The 21,208-nt window shown below is 44.5% G+C and overlaps 1 protein-coding gene across 2 annotated transcripts in view; it reads right to left on the bottom strand.

The window, feature by feature from the left end:
- Window positions 1–18,500, bottom strand: part of CNNM1 (cyclin and CBS domain divalent metal cation transport mediator 1) — a 72,357-nt gene extending 53,857 nt beyond the window's left edge. For both annotated transcript variants that reach the window (XM_066355540.1, XM_066355539.1), the window contains exon 1: window positions 16,883–18,500. In XM_066355540.1, coding sequence (XP_066211637.1) covers window positions 16,883–18,446 — 1,564 coding nt within the window. In that variant the 5' untranslated portion in view covers window positions 18,447–18,500. The remainder of the gene's footprint in view (window positions 1–16,882) is intronic.
- Between the last annotated feature and the right edge of the window lie 2,708 nt (window positions 18,501–21,208).

Genomic DNA, 21,208 nt, shown 5'->3' on the forward strand with positions numbered 1-21,208 from the left:
GAGTGACAGAGAGAGAAGGAGGGAGGTGAAGAAGAGGATGGTCGCTTCTCCTGTGTGCTCTGAACAAGAATTGAAACTGGGACTTCCACAGGCCAAGCCAATGCTCTACCACTGAGCTAACCGACCAAGGCCTCTTTTGCTCCTATTTAAAAGAAATCCTCACATTCTTCTGATCTGTCTTTCCTTCCTTCATTTTTTCAGCAGTATTTATTGAATATCTACTATGTGCCAAGTTCTATTCTAAGCACTAGAAGTGCAGCAATGAACACAATGGACAAATAATTTTCTTCCTGCAGCTTACATTCTAGTAAATGGGGGTGAGAGATAATAAACCAGATAAATATGTACAATCTATAGTAGAGTGCTAAGGGGGAAAGCAAAGCAGGGAAGGGTGACGCGGGAGAGTGTGGAAGTAGGTGTTATCATTTTAGGTAGGGTAGGCCAGAGATGAACTCTCTGAGCAGGGGAAATCTGAATAAGGATCTGAAGGCAGTGAGGGAGGGAGCCCCATGGATATCTGGGGCATACCTTTGCAGTAGAACAAGATGCAAAGGCCCTGAGTTGGAATGAGAACTGATGGCTTTAAGAAATGGCAAGGGGGCCAGTAGGGTGACTGCAGAATGTGGAGAGGACAACAGTGGGAGCTGAGGTCAGGAAAGTAGAGGTAGGGTGGGGTAGATGCACCTATGATCAAGCCTGTGTGGACTTTGGCTCTTTTTTTTTTTTGTATTTTTCTGAAGCTGGAAACGAGGAGAGACAGTCAGACAGACTCCTGCATACGCCCGACCGGGATCCACCTGGCACGCCCACCAGGGGCGACGCTCTGCCCCTCCAGGGCGTCGCTCTGTCGCGACCAGAGCCACTCTAGCGCCTGATGCAGAGGCCAAGGAGCCATCCCCAGCGCCCGGGCCATCTTTGCTCCAATGGAGCCTCGGCTGCAGGAGGGGAAGAGAGAGACAGAGAGGAAGGAGGGGGGGTGGAGAAGCAGATGGGCGCTTCTCCTATGTGCCCTGGCCGGGAATCGAACCCGGGTCCCCCGCACGCCAGACCGACGCTCTACCGCTGAGCCAAACGGCCAGGGCTGGACTTTGGCTCTTACTCTGAGTGTGATAAGGCCATTATAGAGTTTTGTGTGTGTGTGTGTGTGTGGGGGGTGTTGTATGTATTTGCTTTTTGGCAAAAAGATGTCATGATCTGACTTATGTATTAAAAGGACCCCTCTAGCAATTTTGCTAAGAATAGACATAAAGTGGGCAAAGGTGGGAGAAGAAAGACCTCATATGAAGCTATAGCAGACATCCAAGTGAGAGATGGGTGGTAGCTTGGACAGGGATGGTAGCAGTGAGGTGAGAGAAGTAGTCAGATTCTCTAGATATGCTGAAAGCAGAGCCTATGTGAGGGAATGAATGAAGGGCAAGAAAGAAAGAGAACACTGGGCCTGAACAATGGCAAGAATGGAACCACAGTTTTTTTTTATTATGTGAGAAGTAGGTTTGGCAAAGAGAGCAAAAATTCAGTTTTGGACAGGCTTAAGGTTGAGATGTCTTTTAGACCTCCAAGTGGAGTTGCCAAGTAACAGCTGGAAATAGAAGTCTCAAGTTGATCATATCTTTGGGAGAATGAATGAAATAGCCAAGGCAGTGAGGGTAGACAAAGAGATTCATTGCTGAGTCCTGGAGAATACCAACATTTACAGGTCATAGGAATGCAATGTTAATGTAACAAATATTTGAGCACCTGGTATAGGCAGGACCTACTCCAAGTGCTGAGGATATATCTGTGGATATGATATAGAAGGAAGCAGTAAAAGAGATTGGGATGGAGCATCCAGAGTTAATGAAGTCTCAGAGGTTTTTACCCTCTTCCAATTGCATGCGTACAGTCCTTGATTTCTATGTCCCACCACATCCAACTGTACTAATATCCTAACAATCTTCCTTCCACTTTTTCCAGCTCCAACCTATCCTGTCCATCAAAATCAGATTGTTCCCAAACACTGCATTTATGAGGTTATTTCTCATCTCAGTACATGTACCAGTTACTGGGAGAATCATTTCTGAAGTTTTCTTGCTGCCATCAAAGGCCTCTGTAGTTTTCTAGTACGTATATGCCTTGCTTTCTTTACCACTACTCTTTCACAATGTATTATGCTTATTCCCCATTAAAAAAAAATTGGTTTAGGTTTAAGGATACTCAGCTAATAAATGGTAGAGCCAGTATTTGAATTCAGGGAATTAAATAGGACCCACCCTAGCTGGTATTTGTGGAAAATCTCAAGACACATCGAAATAAAACTGGATAGTTTAACCTCAGGCCCCTCAGACTCAGAACTGGTCTTGGGAGCTGCCCATGTAGCCAGTTTGTCTCTGTCCAGTTTCAGCTAAATATAACCAGAATCCCCTGCTTAAAAATCACCATGATGATCCAGAGTGATCTGGCTAAGCTTTGGTTGATAGAGACATTCTCAGGTCATGAACCAATGCGAAAAATAGATTGAAAGGAAAAAGGACTGGTCTTAGTTGTCCACAGATCAGTTAGTTCTGGACAGCCCAGGGGGTATGGTCAAACTTGGCTGGTCCCTGGGAGAAGAGAGATATGACTCTCGGGGTTCTATTTGAAGTAAAACAGACAAAATCCTTTTGAAGGTTCTCGTTTCAGGTGAAGACAGCCTACAACTACTCCAATGATCTCCATACTGTTTCTGATCTAAACAAAGTTGACCTGAGAGAACAGGTCAACAATGACCCCATTTTCCAGTTTTTGCCATTGTTGTGACTGCCATACCTAGTGTTCACCAGGTGCATACATTCATCATATCTTTGCAAAATGGGGACTGTTATTACTGATCTGTGAACAAGAAAACTGAGACTCAGAAAAAAATAAAGTGACTTGCCTCAGGCCCAGAGTTAGTAAGCAACAGAGCCAGGAAACATATCCAAGTCTGTCCACAGCCTGTGATCTTCCAACACACCTTGTAGACTCCACATTTCAGGTCAAATCTCAGGTTTCCTATCTTGAGTGTGTTTAAGAACAATGAAATTTAATTTGAAAATGTCCAGAGCCTGGAGGAAAGTATATAGAGCTAATGCCCAGCACCTCACTAGTGAATCAGCAAGGGAGGAGGGCTTTGAACAGGGAAGGGGAGGCCCTGGCCAGTTGGCTCAGAGGTAACAGCATCAGCCCAGCCTTTGAAAATCCTGGGTTTGATTCCCAGTCAGGGCAGACAGGAGAAGCAACCATTTGCTTCTCCACACCCTTCCCCTTCTCTCTCTCTCTCTCTCTCTTTCATCCCGCAGCCATGGCTCAAATGGTTTGAACAAGTTGACCCCGGGCACTAAGAATGGTTCCATGGCCTTGCCTCAGGTGCTGAAATAGTTTGGTTGCCGAGCAATGGAGCAGCAGCCCCAGATAGGCAGAGGATTGCCCTGTAGGGGACTTGCTGGGTGTATCCCAGTCGGGGCATATGCAGGAGTCTGTCTCTTGGCCTCCCTGCCTCTCACTTAATAATAATAATAATAATAATAATAATAATAAAAAGAACAGGGAAGTAGAAAGGAGTCACAGTCCTACCTACCTACCATATACTTCTGCCTTCTGGTCCAACCTTGTTATGTCTAGCCTGGTATTTCATTTTAATGGATTGCTTTGAGTTTGAAGGGTTTCATTGACCTGATGTTTTTTATTTGCCTGAAATGCCTGAGGAAGGGCAGAGTAATGGGTGGAGAAACCTAATGCTAATTGATGACACAACAAAAGAAATGTAAGAAAATTGCCAGAACTCAATTTTGGTTTCCTGGGCCCTATCCAAAGTAAATAGCTCACAGTTTTGTTTATTATATACAATGACTTTTACTTGGGCTGGATCAGCACTTGATATACAGAATGTCTAACTAAATACTATTCATTCAACAAGATCAGTAAGGTAAGAAGTAAATGGTAGAATGTCCTGAGTACTATACAGGTATTTTCTTTAGCCTTTGCAGTCAACTTACAATGTAGTATCATTATTTCCATTTTTGGAAGAAGGAAGATAAACCTTATTATATGAAGCGGTGAAGGGACCTCCCAGTCATACAGCTAGTGAACGAAGGGGCTGGGATCTGAGCCCAGGTGTTTACAACTCTGTGTCTATGGCTCCACAGTCTAAGATGGCAAGTCACAGATGTAACTTCTGGTTCTGCCCCAGTCACTAACATTGAACAGGACACATATGTCTCCAGATCTCAGGTGCCTCATGTACAAAATGGGGATAAATTCTACTGACTTCACATGCACGGTGAGCACACAAGCTACTGTTTTGGAAAGATCTTTGCCAGTCTAAAGGCTTAGCAACCATAAAGGCTTATCAATCCTATTTTTATTATTTGTCTTTTCTGGGTCTCAGTTGTCTACACCTAAAAAAATGGATGGGACTAGGCGATCTCCAAGGTGCCCTTTCTGGCTCTAAAATTCTCTACTTGAATAAGCTGAAACAGCCCTGGACTGCAAAAACAGCTTTGCTTTACAGGATGCTTCTTTGTGATTATATATAATATGCTCGAATTTTAACAGTGCCAACAGTTACAGCTTCTTGAGTTTACAAAGGGCTGCAAATTCCTAATGTTTGTATTTTAATATTGAAGAATTCCACTGAAATAAGATGAGGAAAAGCTGCCTTACCACATGCTAGATATTTTTAAAAATCTGTACAATCAAACCAAATCACTTTCTATCAAATCAGAAAGAGAAAGACAAAATTGTTATCATATCAGTCCTACAGATTGGAAAACCAGAAGTCCTTCTCTCTAGTTATTACTTAAAACAACAGCAAAAAAGAGGCTGTCTTTTGTAGTAATTATCCTGCTCCAATTAATTGGAAATAGAGTAATCAATGCATTTATCACACAAAAAATGTCTTGAGCCACTGAAAGGCAATTATAAAAAAGCCAACTGTGCCACCCAGAGCACCATGGTAACCAGCATCACCAGGGCATAAAAAAATAGTTGTTAGTCACTAGAATCTAAGCTGATTGGCAGTTCGGCTTGCTAAGCAACACTACAAAAATAGCAGTGTGACGACCCATTATCTGGAGGTTTGACTTTGCACAGCTTTGAATCTGGTCCCAGAAGGAACTATCCCATGTTTGTATACCAACCTCATACCCCAAACTCCCAGTTCAAGCCTAATTAATCATTTATTCAACAAATATTTATTGAAGCTTATTGTACACCAGGCACACAATTCCCAACATGTGTGTTTACTTGGTTTCTCAGTTAAATAAAAGCTCTCCAATAGGCTCAGAGTGGTTTTGTGATGAGTGGGGCAGGGATTTGCTGGAGGCCTGCTCAAGGAGAACCAGCAGCTGATAGCCAGAGGACAGAGAGAAATAAAAGCATAGACAGAGAACTGTTTCATAATACTGCATAAAGTAACTACATTCTCAGGGACATGCTCCTGTGACTTCGAGAAAAGATTAAATTATATTTAGTATCCTTTGTTCAGGAAGGCAGAAATGGGTATAAAACATTTTAGAAACACCACCAAAATATGATTAAAAGATACACTTTTGGCATTTGGAGAAAACAAATTACGTTTGACAAATACCTAATTCTACCTACTTCCCCATTTCGCTTGAAGACAGGCAGCATTACGCTCATCGCTTTGCCAGCATTCTAATGTAGTGCTGGCTCTCTCTGCCTTTATTTTTCTAGCTCAAGCTCCTTCCTCAGATGGAATGCCTGTTCCATCATAACTGCTTATCAGAGTACCTCTCTTTTTACTTTCTCAGAGAAGTTTCCCCAGATCCTTCCAGGGAATTACTTCTCCTTTCCCCCGTCCCCCACAGATGTTGTCTGGATGCCCTTGCCTGTCCTCTAGGCTGCTTTGTATAATTTCCATTTGGGTCCTTCCTCCCTTTATGTCCCTGGGAGACAGGGTCTTTTCTTCATTTACATCCACATCCATCTCCCAGAGCCCACTCAGTGAATGCTACTGCATTCAAATGTCCAGCTAACACTGACAGTAGTCACTTGAGGTTGAGGGAGGGTTGGCTGGCGGAGGTGGCGTTTTCTCTCAGGGATGTGAAATGGCCCAGGAACCCCACATGGCACCCACACTGGCCCTCTTTCCTCAATCAAGCCTTTGCACGCCTGCTCCCTTCTCCTGGAGAGCTCTTGCTCTGGTCAGTGCCTCACCAGCTGCAGGACTCAGCTCAAATATCACTCAAGAAGGGGGAGTGTATCCTTACCCACAGGACCAGGTCAGGGCCCTTACTATCTGCTCTCATAGATCCCTATCCTTTTTCTTCAAATCACTTGTCACCGTTTGTAATTATTTATTGGCTACTGTGTATCTCCCTACTTGAATGCAAGCACCGGGAGGGCAGGAGGACTGACACAGAATAAAATCATATGGGATGGGATGGGATGGGATGGGATGGGGAGGGGAGGGGAGGAGAGGAGAGGGGAGGGGAGGGGAGGAGAGGGGAGGGGAGGGGAAGGGAGGGGAGGGGAGGGGAGGGGAAGGGAGGAGAGGGGAGGGGAAGGGAGGGGAGGAGAGGGGAGGGGAAGGGAGGGGAGGGGAGGGGAGGGGAGGGGAGAGGAGGGAAAATTAAATGGGGAGAAACCCCAATTTGGAAAGGAATAGACAGCAGAAAATGAAGAGAGAACCAAGAGTTGTTACTGAAGGTCCAGGGGTCCAAAATGTGGGCCCAGAGGTAAACCAGTTTAAGAGAATACTAGCAAAATCCACAGACAGCCCTTCTCACCCCGAGTCACCCAAATGCTTTAAGAGAGCCAGGTACACAACTAAATGTATTTGATTGTTAAAAAATGGAATTAAGGAGAGGTATTATATTCTTCAAATACAAGAGGAGTCACAAAGAGGAAATAGAATTTAACTGCAGCCTGTGGGATTTAGATTAGATAAAAAGATAGTCTGACAATAAAGGCTGTTATATCCTAGAAAAGATAACTAAATCTAAAAAAGAGTGTGAATTAGATTTTCTCTCAGGTTTTTCAATGCCCATTCCAGGTTAGGGTCTATTGTTATCTGTTATTTCTTTTGCCAGGCTAAGAAAAAAAGAGTTGCAGAACAGTATTACAACAATCATAACAAAAAATTGTAAAGACATATTAGCCTGACCTGTGGTGGCGCAGTGGGATAAAGCATTGATCTGGAAATGCTGAGGTCGCCAGTTCGAAACCCTGGGCTTGCCTTGTCAAGGCACATATGGGAGTTGATGCTTCCAGCTCCTCCCCCCCTTCTCTCTCTCTGTCTTTCCTCTTTCTCTCTCTCTGTCTCTCCCTCTCCTCTCTAAAAAAAAAAAAAAGAATAAATAAAAAAAATTAAAAAGAAGAAATATTAAGTATTTTAGCTTCTTGTGTCATTATTTTTACTTTTTCTTGTTTCTTTTTTTCTTCCTCCATGTACATAATAGACTGCTTTGTTTACTATTCACTCTAATTATTGTTTAAAAGGTAAGCATCTCATTCTAAATATTACTAATTATTATTTAGCAACATTTAACAAATTTTAAAGCACATTACATCTAATTATACCAGATAAATTGAACTTTGAGTGAAAATAATTTTATTTTCTTTTACAAGAAACCAAGACAAGACAAAAAAATATAGCACTAATGTTTTGGCAGCTTTTAAAAACACTTAGCTATGAGATGATTACTCTTCTTGATAAAAGAGCTCTTACAAGACTTTGGAGTGATAAAGCAAAAAACTGACCTTTTTTTTGAAATTTATTTATTCATTTTAGAGGGGACAGAGAAAGAGAGAGAGAGAGAGAAAGTGGGGAGGAGCAGGAAGCATCAACTCCCATATATGCCTTGACCAGGCAAGCCCAGGGTTTTGAACCGGCAACCTCAGTGTTATAATCAACTTTTCAACTAGATTATTCCTCGGTGAAAATGTTACTGAGTCCTTACTGGCTGTTTGGATGGACTTTCAGTCAAGAAACCACATGCAGTAGGACCAAAGATTAAAGTGGCTACCACTCAGCTTTTTAATGACTGACTGCTCAGTGTCTCTCTTGTTCACAGCTGTATTCCCGGGGCCTACCTTTGTGCCTGGCCCAAAGCAAGAATTCAATAAATATTTACTGAATGAATGGCTCAATGAATGAGCAAAGACTGAGTATGAAAATGGCAATAGGCCATTGTACATAATTTTACAGGGCTATGATAGTCTACAGATAGAGTGCCCTAACATTAGTGGGTATGCTGCCTCTTGTTTAGGAAGACGGTGTCACTAACCCAGCAGAGCTACTTGTTCCATTGAGTTAAATACCACAGCTGCAGTGCCCGAGATCTTCAACTTCAAAACAAAGCTTCACTCCTTCCTCCTGTTGACTATATAGCAATGGTTTCTTTCAATAAAAACAATCCAACAAATGAGTAGTTAACTTTAGAAATTAAGTTCAATAAATCTCTAAGGCTCCATTTTGTAAATGAGTCTTCCCAAGTTACAGAACTCAATCCCAAGGAGACTATAGTGAAAAAAAGAGCATCAAATTAAAAAAAAAAATTACTCTTGGGATTAGAATGGGATATTTGATTTGTGGAAGAAGGTAAGACCATGGATTTTCCCTTTCTTTTCTTTTCTTTTCTTTTTTTTTTTTTTTTTTTGTATTTTTCTGAAGCTAGAAACGGGGAGAGACAGTCAGACAGACTCCCGCATGCGCCCAACCGGGATCCACCCGGCACGCCCACTAGGGGGCAACGCTCTGCCCCTCCAGGGCGTCACTCTGCCACGACCAGAGCCACTCTAGCGCCTGGGGCAGAGGCCAAGGAGCCATCCCCAGTGCCCGGGCCATCTTTGCTCCAATGGAGCCTCGGCTGCGGGAGGGAAAGAGAGAGACAGAGAGGAAGGAGAGAGGGAGGGGTGGAGAAGCAGATGGGCGCTTCTCCTGTGTGCCCTGGCCGGGAATCGAACCCGGGACTTATGCACACCAGGCCGACGCTCTACCACTGAGCCAAATGGCCAGGGCCTGTGCAATATATTTTTAATATGATAAAAATACTGAGTCCTGGCCAGCTGGCTTAGTGGATAGATCGTCGGCCTGGCATGTGTACGTCCTGGGTTTGATTTTTGATCAGGGCACACATGACAAGTGACCATCTGCTTCTCTTCTGCTCTCTCTCCCCTTTCTCTCTCTCTCTTCCCCTCTCTCAGCCAGTGGCTCAATTGGTTCCAGCATCCTCCTGGGTACTGAGGATAGCTCAGTTGATTCGAGCATCAGCCCCAAAGGAGGATTGCTGGGTGGATTCCGGTTGGGGTGCATGTGGGAGTCTGTCTCTCTATCTCCCCTCTTCTCACTTAAAAAGAAATTGAGTTACTATTCCAAGATAGTGGGATGAATATCTTCAGGGTGGTTTCATACTTTTCCTACTGTTTTATATTTTTCAATTTTCTATAATAAATACTCAGTACAGAAACTTATAAGCTTCAGTAAAAATTTTTATAAAAACAAAACAAAACAAAAAAAGCCTAACCATAGTTATGCTCTTTTCCATGTTTTCAATGCATTTTTGTATTTCTATTAGAGCACTTTTATTTTAATAATTTATGTACAAGTCTGTCTTATCCATATACTTGTATGCTAACATGTGACTTGATAATTGCACTATTGTTTGAGGTGGAGGCATAGGGGGCGGAAGGTGAGTCCAGCCTGCCTTCTACCTTTACAAAGTGGACTGCCTTTCTCCCATTAGGCCGTAGAGTGTTTGGAAACAGGGATTGAATTTCATACAACCAACTGTTAGTACACTGCTTTGAACATGAAAAGGGCTAGGTAATTGCTCTCATAAATAGAAGTAGTTAAAGAAGCAAAGAAATAATACATTCAACATTCATCTTCCAGCATTTAAAATTTGACTTTGTCCTGCTGCATGGTCCCAAATGATGGGGCTGGAGATACTTAATGATTCATTTACTAGGGCTCTGCAGATCCCTTCCATTATATTAAAGTATGAGCTCTTCAGTCATTCATTCAACAAAATGTATTGAAAACTTACTATGTGTCATATTCATTGCTAGGATGCTACAAATACAAGTAATAGAGCCAATTAGTTCAATAATAGAGATACAGAACGATTAGGTTGGCCAACACTGGGGTTTGGAGAAGGTAGCCCATGTGCTGAGTGTTAAAGGGAGGAACTGGGGCAGGGGTCAGCCAGGCAATGCATGTTTCTGACAAAGAGTACATCATGAGTAAAGGGACAAAGGCAGGAAATAGGACAGTGTGGCCACAAGTTGAATGTTGCTGAAGCACACAGCTGAGTCAGGGGTGGTGAGAGATGCAGCCACAGGGGTGATCACAGGGAGCAGGTGATGAGGGCAGAGCTTAGCCTTCGTCCTGCAGGCAGTGGTGAGTGGAGAGTTTAAAGCAGGGGATGACATTCCCAGAGGTTTAGTAGCACTGGGAAGGACAATTTTAAGGGAGACAAAAATAGGAAAAAGCAAAACTCTTTAGGAGACATTTGCACTAATGAGTAATAGATTTAATTGTTTATATTTAATAATCATAGCCAACATCTACTTAGCATTTATTAAATGAAAGTTACTAAATAAGCATTATAATGCAATTTTGTCTCATCGTAATTTTATAGCTAACAAAACAGATAACAGTTAAGTAACTTGCCCGAGGCTAGGATGCAACCTGGGCTATATCTGGCACCAAAGCTTATACAGGTACTTTTTTTTTTTTTCAGAGACAGAGAGAATCAGAGAGAGGGATAGATAGGGACAGACAGACAGACAGGAAGGGAGAAAGATGAGAAGCATCAATTCTTCCTTGCGGCACCTGGTTGTTCATTGATTGATTTCTCATATGTGTCTTGACCGGGGAGCTACAGCAGACCGAGTAACCCCTTGCTCAAGCCAACCTTGGGCCCAAGCTGGTGAGCTTTGCTCAAACCAGATAAACCTGCACTCAAGTTGGCAACCTTGGGATCTCAAACCTGGGTCCTCTGCGTCCCAGTCTGACACTCTATCCACTGCACCACTGCCTGGTCAGGCAAAGCTTATACTTTTAACCATTATCTCATTTGTTTAATTTTTGTCTCTTGCATTAGAATGAAAGCTCCATGCGGACAAGGATCACATTGGTGGGATTTTCCACTGTGCTTACACAAAAGATACACAGTAACTATATATGTGTTGAATAAAATCAATGAATAACCTAAGTGAAAGAAATAGTGGAATAAATAGTGTATAGATACAGAAAAGATTTTAGATGCAATATTGGCAAGTTTTTTTGCGGACTTTGGTGATTGTTATGGACTAAATATCCATAAATTCATGTTAGCCCTCCTCAAATTCATATGTTGAATTCCTAAACCCTACTGCAGCCTCTAAGGAAGTAATTAAGGGTAAATGAGATCATAAGTGTGGGGCCCTGATCCAACAGTTAGGTGTCTTTGTAAGAAGAGGAGAAACCAGAGTGTTTTCTTTTTTTTTCTTTTTTTATTTTATTTTAATTTTTAAAAAAAATTTATTCATTTTTAGAAAGGAGAGAGAGAGACAGAGAGGGAGAGAGAGGAGAGAGAGAAGGGGGGAGGAGCTGGAAGCATCAACTCCCATATGTGCCTTGACCAGGCAAGCCCAGGGTTTCGAACCGGCGACCTCAGCATTTCCAGGTTGACACTTTATCCACTGTGCCACCACAGGTCAGGCCAGAGTGTGTTTTCTATTCTCTCTTTCTCCTTCTCTCTGCCCCTCCCCATGCGTGCACTCAGTAAAGGGCATGTGAGGACTAGTGAGAAGGTGGCCCTCAGCAAGCCAGGAAGAGGCTCTTACCAGAAAGCAAAACAGCTGGACCCTTGATCTTATACTTCCAGACTACAGAATTATGAACAAATAAATTTCATACTTAAGCCACCTAGTGTACGGAGATTCGTTAGGGCAGCTGGAGCAGACTGACTGTGATTAGTAGGACGCAGGTGGGTGGTGGAGAACAGGATGTAGCCTGGAAGACTAGAGGGGCAGTGGTGCCAGTAATTGGGGTCGAGAACCCAGCAACAGGAAGAGGAGAGCTCAATTATAGTCAATGGAACAAACACCACTGATTTTTCTGAACTCAGGGTTTATCTCACTCAAACATAGAAATACAGAAGTTAGCTATTTAAAACCATTTCTTCAATAAATGTTTATTCATCCCTAAACCATGGTAGCCACTGTGCTTATCCTGAAAATACTAAGTAAATTTAAAATTCACTCTCTGCCTTCAAGGAACTCACAGTCATCCATTAGAGAGAATTAGTGCTCCCTTTTGCAAAGCTAGCATGCTAGCTGGAAAGACCATTTTCCTTTTCTCCACTTTAAAGACCTGGAGACCATCAGAAGGACAGAGGTAAAATCCCATATGGACAATATAGCTTTGGAGTCACATGAACTGAATCTGAATATGGGCCTTGAAATATACTAGCTGAGCAATGATCATGGGCAGTTTCAGGGTTCTCACTTGTAACTGCAGAGTTGTTTTAAGATCCGAGAGGAATCATTTATAGCAAAATGGTGGGATCTTGATAACATTATACGGAGTGAAATAAGTAAATCAGAAAAAACCAGGAACTGCATTATTCCATACATAGATGGGACATAAAAGTGAGACCAAGAGACATTGATAAGAGTGTGGTGGTTACGGGGGGGAGGGGGGAGAGGGAGAGGGAAGGGGGAGGGGGAGGGGCACAAAGAGAACTAGATAGAAGGTGACAGAGGACAATCTGACTTTGGGTGATGGGTATGCAACATAACTGAACGACAAGATAACCTGGACATGTTATCTTTGAATATATGTATCTTGATTTACTGATGTCACCCCATTAAAATAAATAAATAAATAAAATTATTAAAAAAAAAAAAGATCCGAGAGGAGAAGGTAGGGGAAATGTTTTGTAAATGCAATACGCATGTTAGCAATTATTATCATTATAAAAGGTACATGTCGAACCTGCAGAACCTAGAGGTGAATCAGCCATGGGCAGCAAGTCAGAAGTGAAAGGCCGGCTTTGAACCCTGTAGGTGGGTAGGAGTTCTGAGATGGGAGAGGGAGTAGACTGAGGCAGTGGGACATACAACGACAGGCTTTGGGGTCCTACAGTCGTAGCTCAAATCACACTTCAGTCAGTTATTAGCTATGGAAAATTGAGCATGTCCTATAATTGATCTGAGTTTGAGTTTCTTCATCTGTAAAATAGAATTAATAACACCTACCAGGGAAGGTTGTTCTGAGTACGTAAAAGGCTTGGCATGGTGCCTGGCAGACTTGCCATTCAATTAATGGTAACTGTTGTTCCTATTAAAATATTACTGTTTTCCTCCCCTCCTTCCTAAGGGGTTTGTGTAGGTAGTGAAGTAATCTGAGATGCCAAGAAGTGAGGGAAATGGAAGGGCTTTTATGGCTTACTTAAAAAGTTATTTTTAAAGGGGGGAAAAAAAAGAGTAGTTCAATTTGGCTTTCTTCCCCTAATCTAGGGTACAAACATAACCCTTGTAGAAATGACCTCTGTATTATTTTGCTTGGAGCCACAGAACATCCATCTTGATAATTACTCCTTGTAGTTATTCTTTTTTTTTTTTTTGAGAGGAGGGGAGATGGAGAGACAGACTCCCACATGCGCCTGACAGGGATCCACCCAGCAATCCCCCCTCCTTTGGGACCAATGCTCAAATCAACTGAGCTATCCTCAGCTCCTGAGGCCGAGTTGGACCAACCAAGCCACAGGCTATGAGAGAGAAAGAGAGAGAAAAGGGGGAGAGGGAGGAGAAGAGAAGCAGATGGTCTCTTCTCTTGTGTGCCCCGATAGAGGATTGAACCTAGGATGTCTGCACACCAGGTTGATGCTCTATCCACTAAGCCAACTGGCCAGGGCTGTATCTATTCTATCTAAGTAAATCTATTAATCACTGGGGTTTGTTTTTTTTTTTTGGTGTTGTTGTTTTTAACGAGAGAGACTGAGAGAGGGAAGATAGGGACAGACAGACAGGAAGGGAGAGAGATGAGAAGCATCAGTTCTTTGTTGTGGCACCTTAGTTGTTCATTAATTGCTTTCTCATATGTGCCTTGACTGTGGGGCTATAGTAGAGTGAGTGACCCCTTGCTCAAGCCAGCGACCTTGGGCTTCAAGCCAGCGACCATGGGGTCATGGGTAGGATCCCACACTCAAGCCAGTGACCTTGGGTTTCGAACCTGGGTCCTCTGTGTCCAGGCCGATGCTCTATCCACTGTGCCACTGCCTGGTCAGGCTACCAATCACTGTTAATAAGGGTTCTCCAAAGGCAATGCTTCCCAAACTTTAATGTAAACATAAGTCACTTAGGGGCTTGTTAAAATGCAGACTTTTATTATGTGGATTTAGAGTGGGGCATTAAATTCTGCCTTTCTAAAAGCTCCCAGGTGAGGCCCAGGCTGCTGGTTCATGGGCCACACTTTGAGGAAAGAGCAAGACTCTGCAGGAACGTGGACATATCTTCCTTGGCATGGTGTTCACTGTAATGGCCTGCTTCTTCCTCGTGATCTACCTACTTACAAACGAACTACTAGAACAGTAACAAGCCTTTTTCAGAGCAGATTTAGAAAGTCTACAACAGGACTCATTTCAGATCAATACCGACTTTTCTGAGTGGCCTACTTTGTGTAAGGTGCTGGGGATACACAGGTTAGTAAAACAGAATGAAGTAGTAGAATGAAGGTTTCTGAAGACTGCCTTCATTCTAATACAGTATGCCATTGCAGACTGTTAACTTTCTGGGGGAAGCCATACTGTCTTCCCTAAGGTCTAACATGCAGATACTCAATAAATACTAAATGAATGAATCAATGAGTTCATAGGAGTTTCATTAAAAATGTCTTTTTGTAGTACATGACAATGAGACACTCTTAAACTGCATCCTACCTTAAATATCACATGTAATAGGTGGTTAAATTAAAATGAGGCTGATAGGGTGGGCCCTAATATAATTTGCCTGGTGTCCTTACAAAAAGAGGAGATTAGAACACACAGAGAGACTCTAGGGATAAGAACACAGCGAGAAGGTGGCCATCTGCAAGCCAAGCAGAGAGTCCTCAGAGGAAACCAAACCTGATGACACCTTATCTTAGACTCCCAGTTTCCAAATCTGCGAGAAAATAAATTTCTGTTGTTTAAGCCTCCCAGTGTTTGGTATTTTTGTTATGGCATTATTAATAAACTTATGCAGATTTTCACAGCTTTTATGCCCAGATACAAGACTCCCTTCTGTAGGGTACACAAAGTGGAAGAATAATCTAAGATGGGATGGATGAACCTCAAGAGTGCAGTGGGAATGGGTTATGTAAGAACTAGGAGAGACAGAAGGTGAGACAGTAGCCCAAACTGGGCTAAAACAGCTGATGTGTACGTGTACACACACACACACACACACACACACACACACACACTTCCTCTTCTCATATACCAACACAAAGTCTAGGGCTATTCTTTCCCCAAATAAGACTTAAAGCAGCTTTTTGACTTATTTTTTTCCCCTTTGGTAGCAGAAGGGAGACCTTAGCTATCTCTTTGTATGCAAAGAGCTAAAGAGTACTTGTGATGATAAGGCAATGAAATTGACTTTCTGACAAACAAAATAAAAAACACACAGTCAAATGAGATTTCTGCTGGTCACACGGTAGCTACATTTGAAGACTGATTCTAAAAACGGTTGTATTATTAATTTTTGTTCAGCTCAATTTGTAATAAACATGCCAACTCAAACGTAGAGAGACGAGGGCTTCCTTCAAAACAGTCATTCTGGAAGGCCTTACCTTTTTCTAACTATGCTACTTTTCTCAAATCATTTTTGAACTGCTCTTAGGGTCTGTGAGTCTTCTGAATGCTCTCCACGGTGACTCTTGAAGGTGGATTTGATTTTCAAAAACAACCGAGGGCCCTTCTGGGTCAACTCCAGTTAACTAGTCAAACTGTGGAATGCCAAGAGGATTGACCCCACAGTACCCAGGCTGATGTTTCTTGAATGAATTGTATTTAACCCAGAAGACAGTTTCTAAAGACAAACCCCAGACAGGTAGTGAACATGTTATAAGCATGACATCAAGGAAGGTGGGGGATGGTGACTGCTCTGAAGGAAATAAACAAATTTTCTTTTCAAGCAGACATACAAGTTTTCTAGTGGTTCCCTTTACCAGAATATTTCCTCAGGTCTGGATCTATCCTGCTTCATAGGACCACAGTATCCAGAAGTACAAGGACCTCACTGTTTTAGTCAATTTTTAATCTCCAACCTGGATACTTGATGTGTGGAGTGAACAGCTGATGGAAAATTAAATGGACGGGGGTTAGTGTCTAAAGAGTTTGGGGCTTACTCTGCAATTCAAAGGGCATAACTAGGACCCAGAGAGAAGCTTGGGAAAAAACAAATTTCTATTCCATGTTAGAAGGCCCTAGTCAACAGCTGGAGCTGTCCAGCAGTGTAGTGAGTCTGCCCTGGAAAAAGTGAGCTTTCAGCCCTGGGAGTTTCAAGTAAAAATTGCTTGCTATGGGAACCTACAGAGATTCCTCCTGTAATGGGCGAGGAGCTATATGCAATGATCTCCAAGCACTATCTTCAAAGACCATCCTGCACAATACCTGACAATTGGTAGACCCTGAAAAATACTGGAATGAAATGAGGAGAAATATAGGGCATCTTATGAATCAAGTCAGGGGGAAGAGGCTTGGAGCTCAGTCAGCTGCAAAGGAAGTAGGAAGAAGTGAAATGAAAAGAGCAGGGAGTCACGAGATGGGGTCTATCTTGAGTTTTATGGTACCAAAGGAGAACTGCTTTGGGTACCTGAAGCCTCACCGGCTTATGGAAAGGTAATATTTCCGATGGGGGTAGAAGTTGAAGAGGGAGATAGATCACTGCTCACCCTTCTTAAACTCCTCCAGCACCGTGTCCAGACGAGTATCATTGAAGACGCAGTGCAGGGGCCGGTTGTAGAAACGGGTGACGGTGAGGAGTGGGGTGCAGTCGTCGGGGTCCACGAAGGCCAAGTCCTTGACAAACAGAATGTCTACAATGTTGTGCCGCTGGTCGCCCTCGTACACGGGAATGCGAGTGTAGCCACTGCGCAGAATCTCGGACACCGTGGCGAAGTCCAGCACGGCGTCGGAGCGCAGCATGAAGCAATCTCCGAGAGGGGTCAGGACCTCCTCCACAACTTTGGTGCGCAGCTCCAGGGCACCCTGGATGATGTTGAGCTCTTCCTTCACCAGGTCGTTGTAGGGGTCCGCGGCCCGCAGCGTCTCCAGCAGCTTCTCCCTCGTGTAGAAAGTGCTGATCTCCTGGCGCAGTGCCCAGTCCAGCAGGCGGCCCAGAGGGTAACACACGGGGAAAGCGGCTGCCATCAGGAGCCGGGTCAGGCACACGCTGTGCGAGGCGATGGCCAGCCCATGCCGGGAACACACCGAATACGGGCAGATTTCCGCACCCAGGAACACGGCGCCAGTGCACACGAGTGCCGGCAGCCACGGGAAGTGAATCCCCGCCTCGCCGTAATCTTCCCCCGGATCCCCGACGCCCGGCGGCAGCGAGGTGTACAGCCAGCCGGCCAGGGCAGCATTGGCTCCGGCTTGGCCCAGAAGCAGCGTGCAGAGCAGATGGGTTCCCCTGCCGCGCACCGCCTGCACGCGGCGCGCCTGCTCCTGCTCGGCGGCCGAGCCGCTGTTCCGCAGCACCCGTAACTCCACCGGGTCCAGCGAGAGCAGGCTCAGGCGCAAGCCGCTGAACAGGGCAGAAAGGGCGAGCAGCAAGAGCGCCCCGAGCGCCCGCAGCCACGCGGGGGGCAGCAGGTCCCCGCCCGGGCCGTAGAGCCGCGGGCGGACGCGCAGCAGGAAGCCGCCAGCGGCGCCGTGGTGGTGCCAGGCGCGCCCGTCCCAGGCGCACAGGGAAAAGAGCTTCCCGCCACCGCCCGCGCCGCTCCGCTCTGCCTCGCCCTTGCGTAGCTCCCGCACCCGCACCTGGACTAGAGCCGAGCCCGCCACGCCTCCGGGGCGCAGGGGCCCCAGGACCTCCACGTCCGACGCCCAGTCGCTCTGCTCGCGGCAGCGCTGCGGCCCTGGCGGGCGCGTGGGGATAGCACTGGGCGGCAAGCCGCTCCCGCCCGGGGGCTCCTCAATAAACACGAGCCGCGGAGCCCAGTCGCCGGTGCCGTTCTCCCCCGGGGAAAGGGTGGGTGCGGGCACCGGCGCCGCGGGCGTAGCGGGCCCGGGCTGGAAATAGACGCGCAGGAGGAAGCTGGTGCCTTCTGCAGCGCGTAGGGTACCCCCCTCCAGGGATACGCGGCCTCCAGCGGTGTCCTCGGGCCTTAGGCCCAGCAGCCAGGCGGCGGCGGCCGGGGGCCGAGGGGACAGGGAGAAGAAGAGAAGGAGCACAGCTCCCCGGCTGCAGCAGTCCCGTAGTCGTACACCCAGCGCAGCTGCCGCTGCCGCCATCCTGCACCCGGCGCGGCTGCACGTGATACTGCAGAAAGCAGAGCGAGAGCAGGAGGGAGGAGGAGCCAGAGCCGGGAACCGGCCCCAGGCAGGTCACCACGTGTACGCCCCCTGCGCTCGTGGCCTGGTGGTGGTGGGGTTTCAAACCCTGCCTGGGTAGAAGGCCCCCGCCGGAGGGTGGAGATGGTCACCTATCATCTCACGGTGCGTAACGCCGACGCACTTTGGTATATCTGAGCTGCAGCCTGGAGAAAGCTTGGCTTGGAGCATGGCCTACTACTTAAGCAGTAGGGCGCTCCAAGGCATACCCGGCAATAATTCCTTGCTGGACCCTCTGCTTCCCTATTGGCCCGGGAAATTTCCCATCGTTTTGCTTGTTTTGCCACTAGCGTTCCCCCTTCTGGTCAAAAGATATTCTGGAGTTAAGCCTTGAATTTGAAAACTTTGTATTTGTTCTCTACTCCAGCTGCTCTTAGATGTTTAAAATTTTCTTAATTACTTAAATTCAATGCCTTAAGATTCAATTGTACATTAGTAAGAAACTGTTGTAGTAAATCATGATACCACTGTGCGATAGAATACTATGCAGCAGGAAAAAAGAACATGTATCCACATGTTTGTGATATGGAAAAATCTGCAGAGTTGAAAAGTGGCAAGGTGCAGAACAATGTATACAATATGCTACTGTTTGTGTTAAAAGTATTCATGTACAACTTTATATGTACACACACATATATAAGATATTAGATTTAATATGCCAAGGATATGAAATAAATTTGTAATAGTGTTCACCTCTAGGGAGCAGGACTAGAGTCTGGAAGCTTAGCTGAAAGGTATTTAAAATACACACACGTGCGCGTGTATACACACACACACACACACACACACACACACAGGAAATTGCAGATAATATAGAGATCCCAGTACCCTTTACCCAGTTTCCCCCTTATGGTTATTTCTTCTTTTAACCTTTTTTTAGAGGGAGAGAGAGACAAGAAGGGAGAGAGATGAGAAGCATCAACTTGCGGCACTTTAGTTGTTCATTGATTGCTTCTTATACATGCCTTGGTGGGGAGGAGAGTGGACCACACACTCCAGCTGAGCCAGTGACCCCTTGCTCAAGCCAGTAACCTTGGACTTATAGCCAGCAACCTTTAGGCTTAAGCCAGCAACCATGAGATCATTTCAATGATGCCATACTCAAACCGATAACCCCAGCTCAAGCTCAAGCCAGATGAGCCTATGCTCAAGCCCACGACCTCAGAGTTTTGAAAGTGGGACCTCAGTGTTCCAGGCGGACACTCTATCCACTGTGCCAACACCAGTTAGGTCCCCATTGTTATATCTTAACTATATTGTCATACCAAAAATAGGATATTGATATTGGTATAATCTGGGTATAGTTCTGTCATTTTATCGCACATGTAGATTTCTCTAACCATCACTGATATGAAAATACAGAACTATTATTCTATCACCACAAACATATGAGAGAAAAACTTTTTACTGAATTCCTTGTATTGTTTGATTTCACCATGGGCCTGTTACTTTATTTTCACGTTTGTGCATTTATTTTTAAAATTTATGTTGTAAAATTCACTTTTTGCTTTACTATTCTGTAAGTTTTGACAAATGCATATTCATATAACCATCACAATCAAGAATAGTGCCATTACCCCCCAATTTTTGCCCTCACTGTCTCTTTGCAGTCAATCCTCCCTTCATCCCATCCTCTGGCAACAATTGAGTTGGCCTCCCCTATAGTTTTCCTTTTCCAGAATGTCATATATTGGAATAACACAATAATGCAGCCTTTTTGGATCTGGCTTCTCTTAGTTGGCATAATGCATTTGAGAGTTATCCATATTGCGTTTATTAAGAGTTTATTCCTTTTTATGGCTGGGTAGTATTCCATTATATGGATGTATTACAGCAGGGGTCCCCAAACTACGGCCCGCGGGCCGCATGCGGCCCCCTGAGGCCATTTATCCGGCCCCCGCCGCACTTCTGGAAGAAGCATCTCTTTCATTGGTGGTCAGTGAGAGGAGCACATCGACCATCTCATTAGCCAAAAGCAAACCCATAGTTCCCATTGAAATACTGGTCAGTTTCTTGATTTAAATTTACTTGTTCTTTATTTTAAATATTGTATTTGTTCCTGTTTTGTTTTTTTTACTTTAAAATAAGATATGTGCAGTGTGCATAGGGATTTGTTCATAGTTTTTTTTTATAGTCCGGCCCTCCAACGGTCTGAGGGACAGTGAACTGGCCCCCTGTGTAAAAAGTTTGGGGACCCCTGTATTACAGTTTATCTATTTATTAGTTAAAGAATATTTGAGTTATTTCTTGTTTTGGGCAATTACAAATAAAGCAGCTATTAAATGTTCATGTGCAGGTTTTTATGTGAACATACATTTCATTTCTCTTGACTAAATTTACCATAAGTCTGTATTACTTTTTAAAATATAAAAGTAAGATTTATTTGGCATATTACCTTTGGTACCTCTTACTAAATGAAGACATCTTTGCTTTGTTGAAATCTTATTTTCCATAGAATGTGTGAGACCCCAAAGATATTTATTAAGAAAGCCTTGCAGAGGATAAAGCTCAATACAAACGGCCACAGTTAAAAGTTACCTTCTTTTTGCCTGACCAGGCAGTGGTGCAGTAGATAGAGATAAAGCGTTGGCCTGGGATGATGAGGATCCAGGTTTGAAACCCCAGGGTAGCCAGCTTGAGTGTGGTCTTGCCAGCTTGAGTGT

Source organism: Saccopteryx leptura, chromosome 13 (assembly GCF_036850995.1).
Source record: "Saccopteryx leptura isolate mSacLep1 chromosome 13, mSacLep1_pri_phased_curated, whole genome shotgun sequence".
Lineage (NCBI taxonomy): Eukaryota > Metazoa > Chordata > Mammalia > Chiroptera > Emballonuridae > Saccopteryx > Saccopteryx leptura.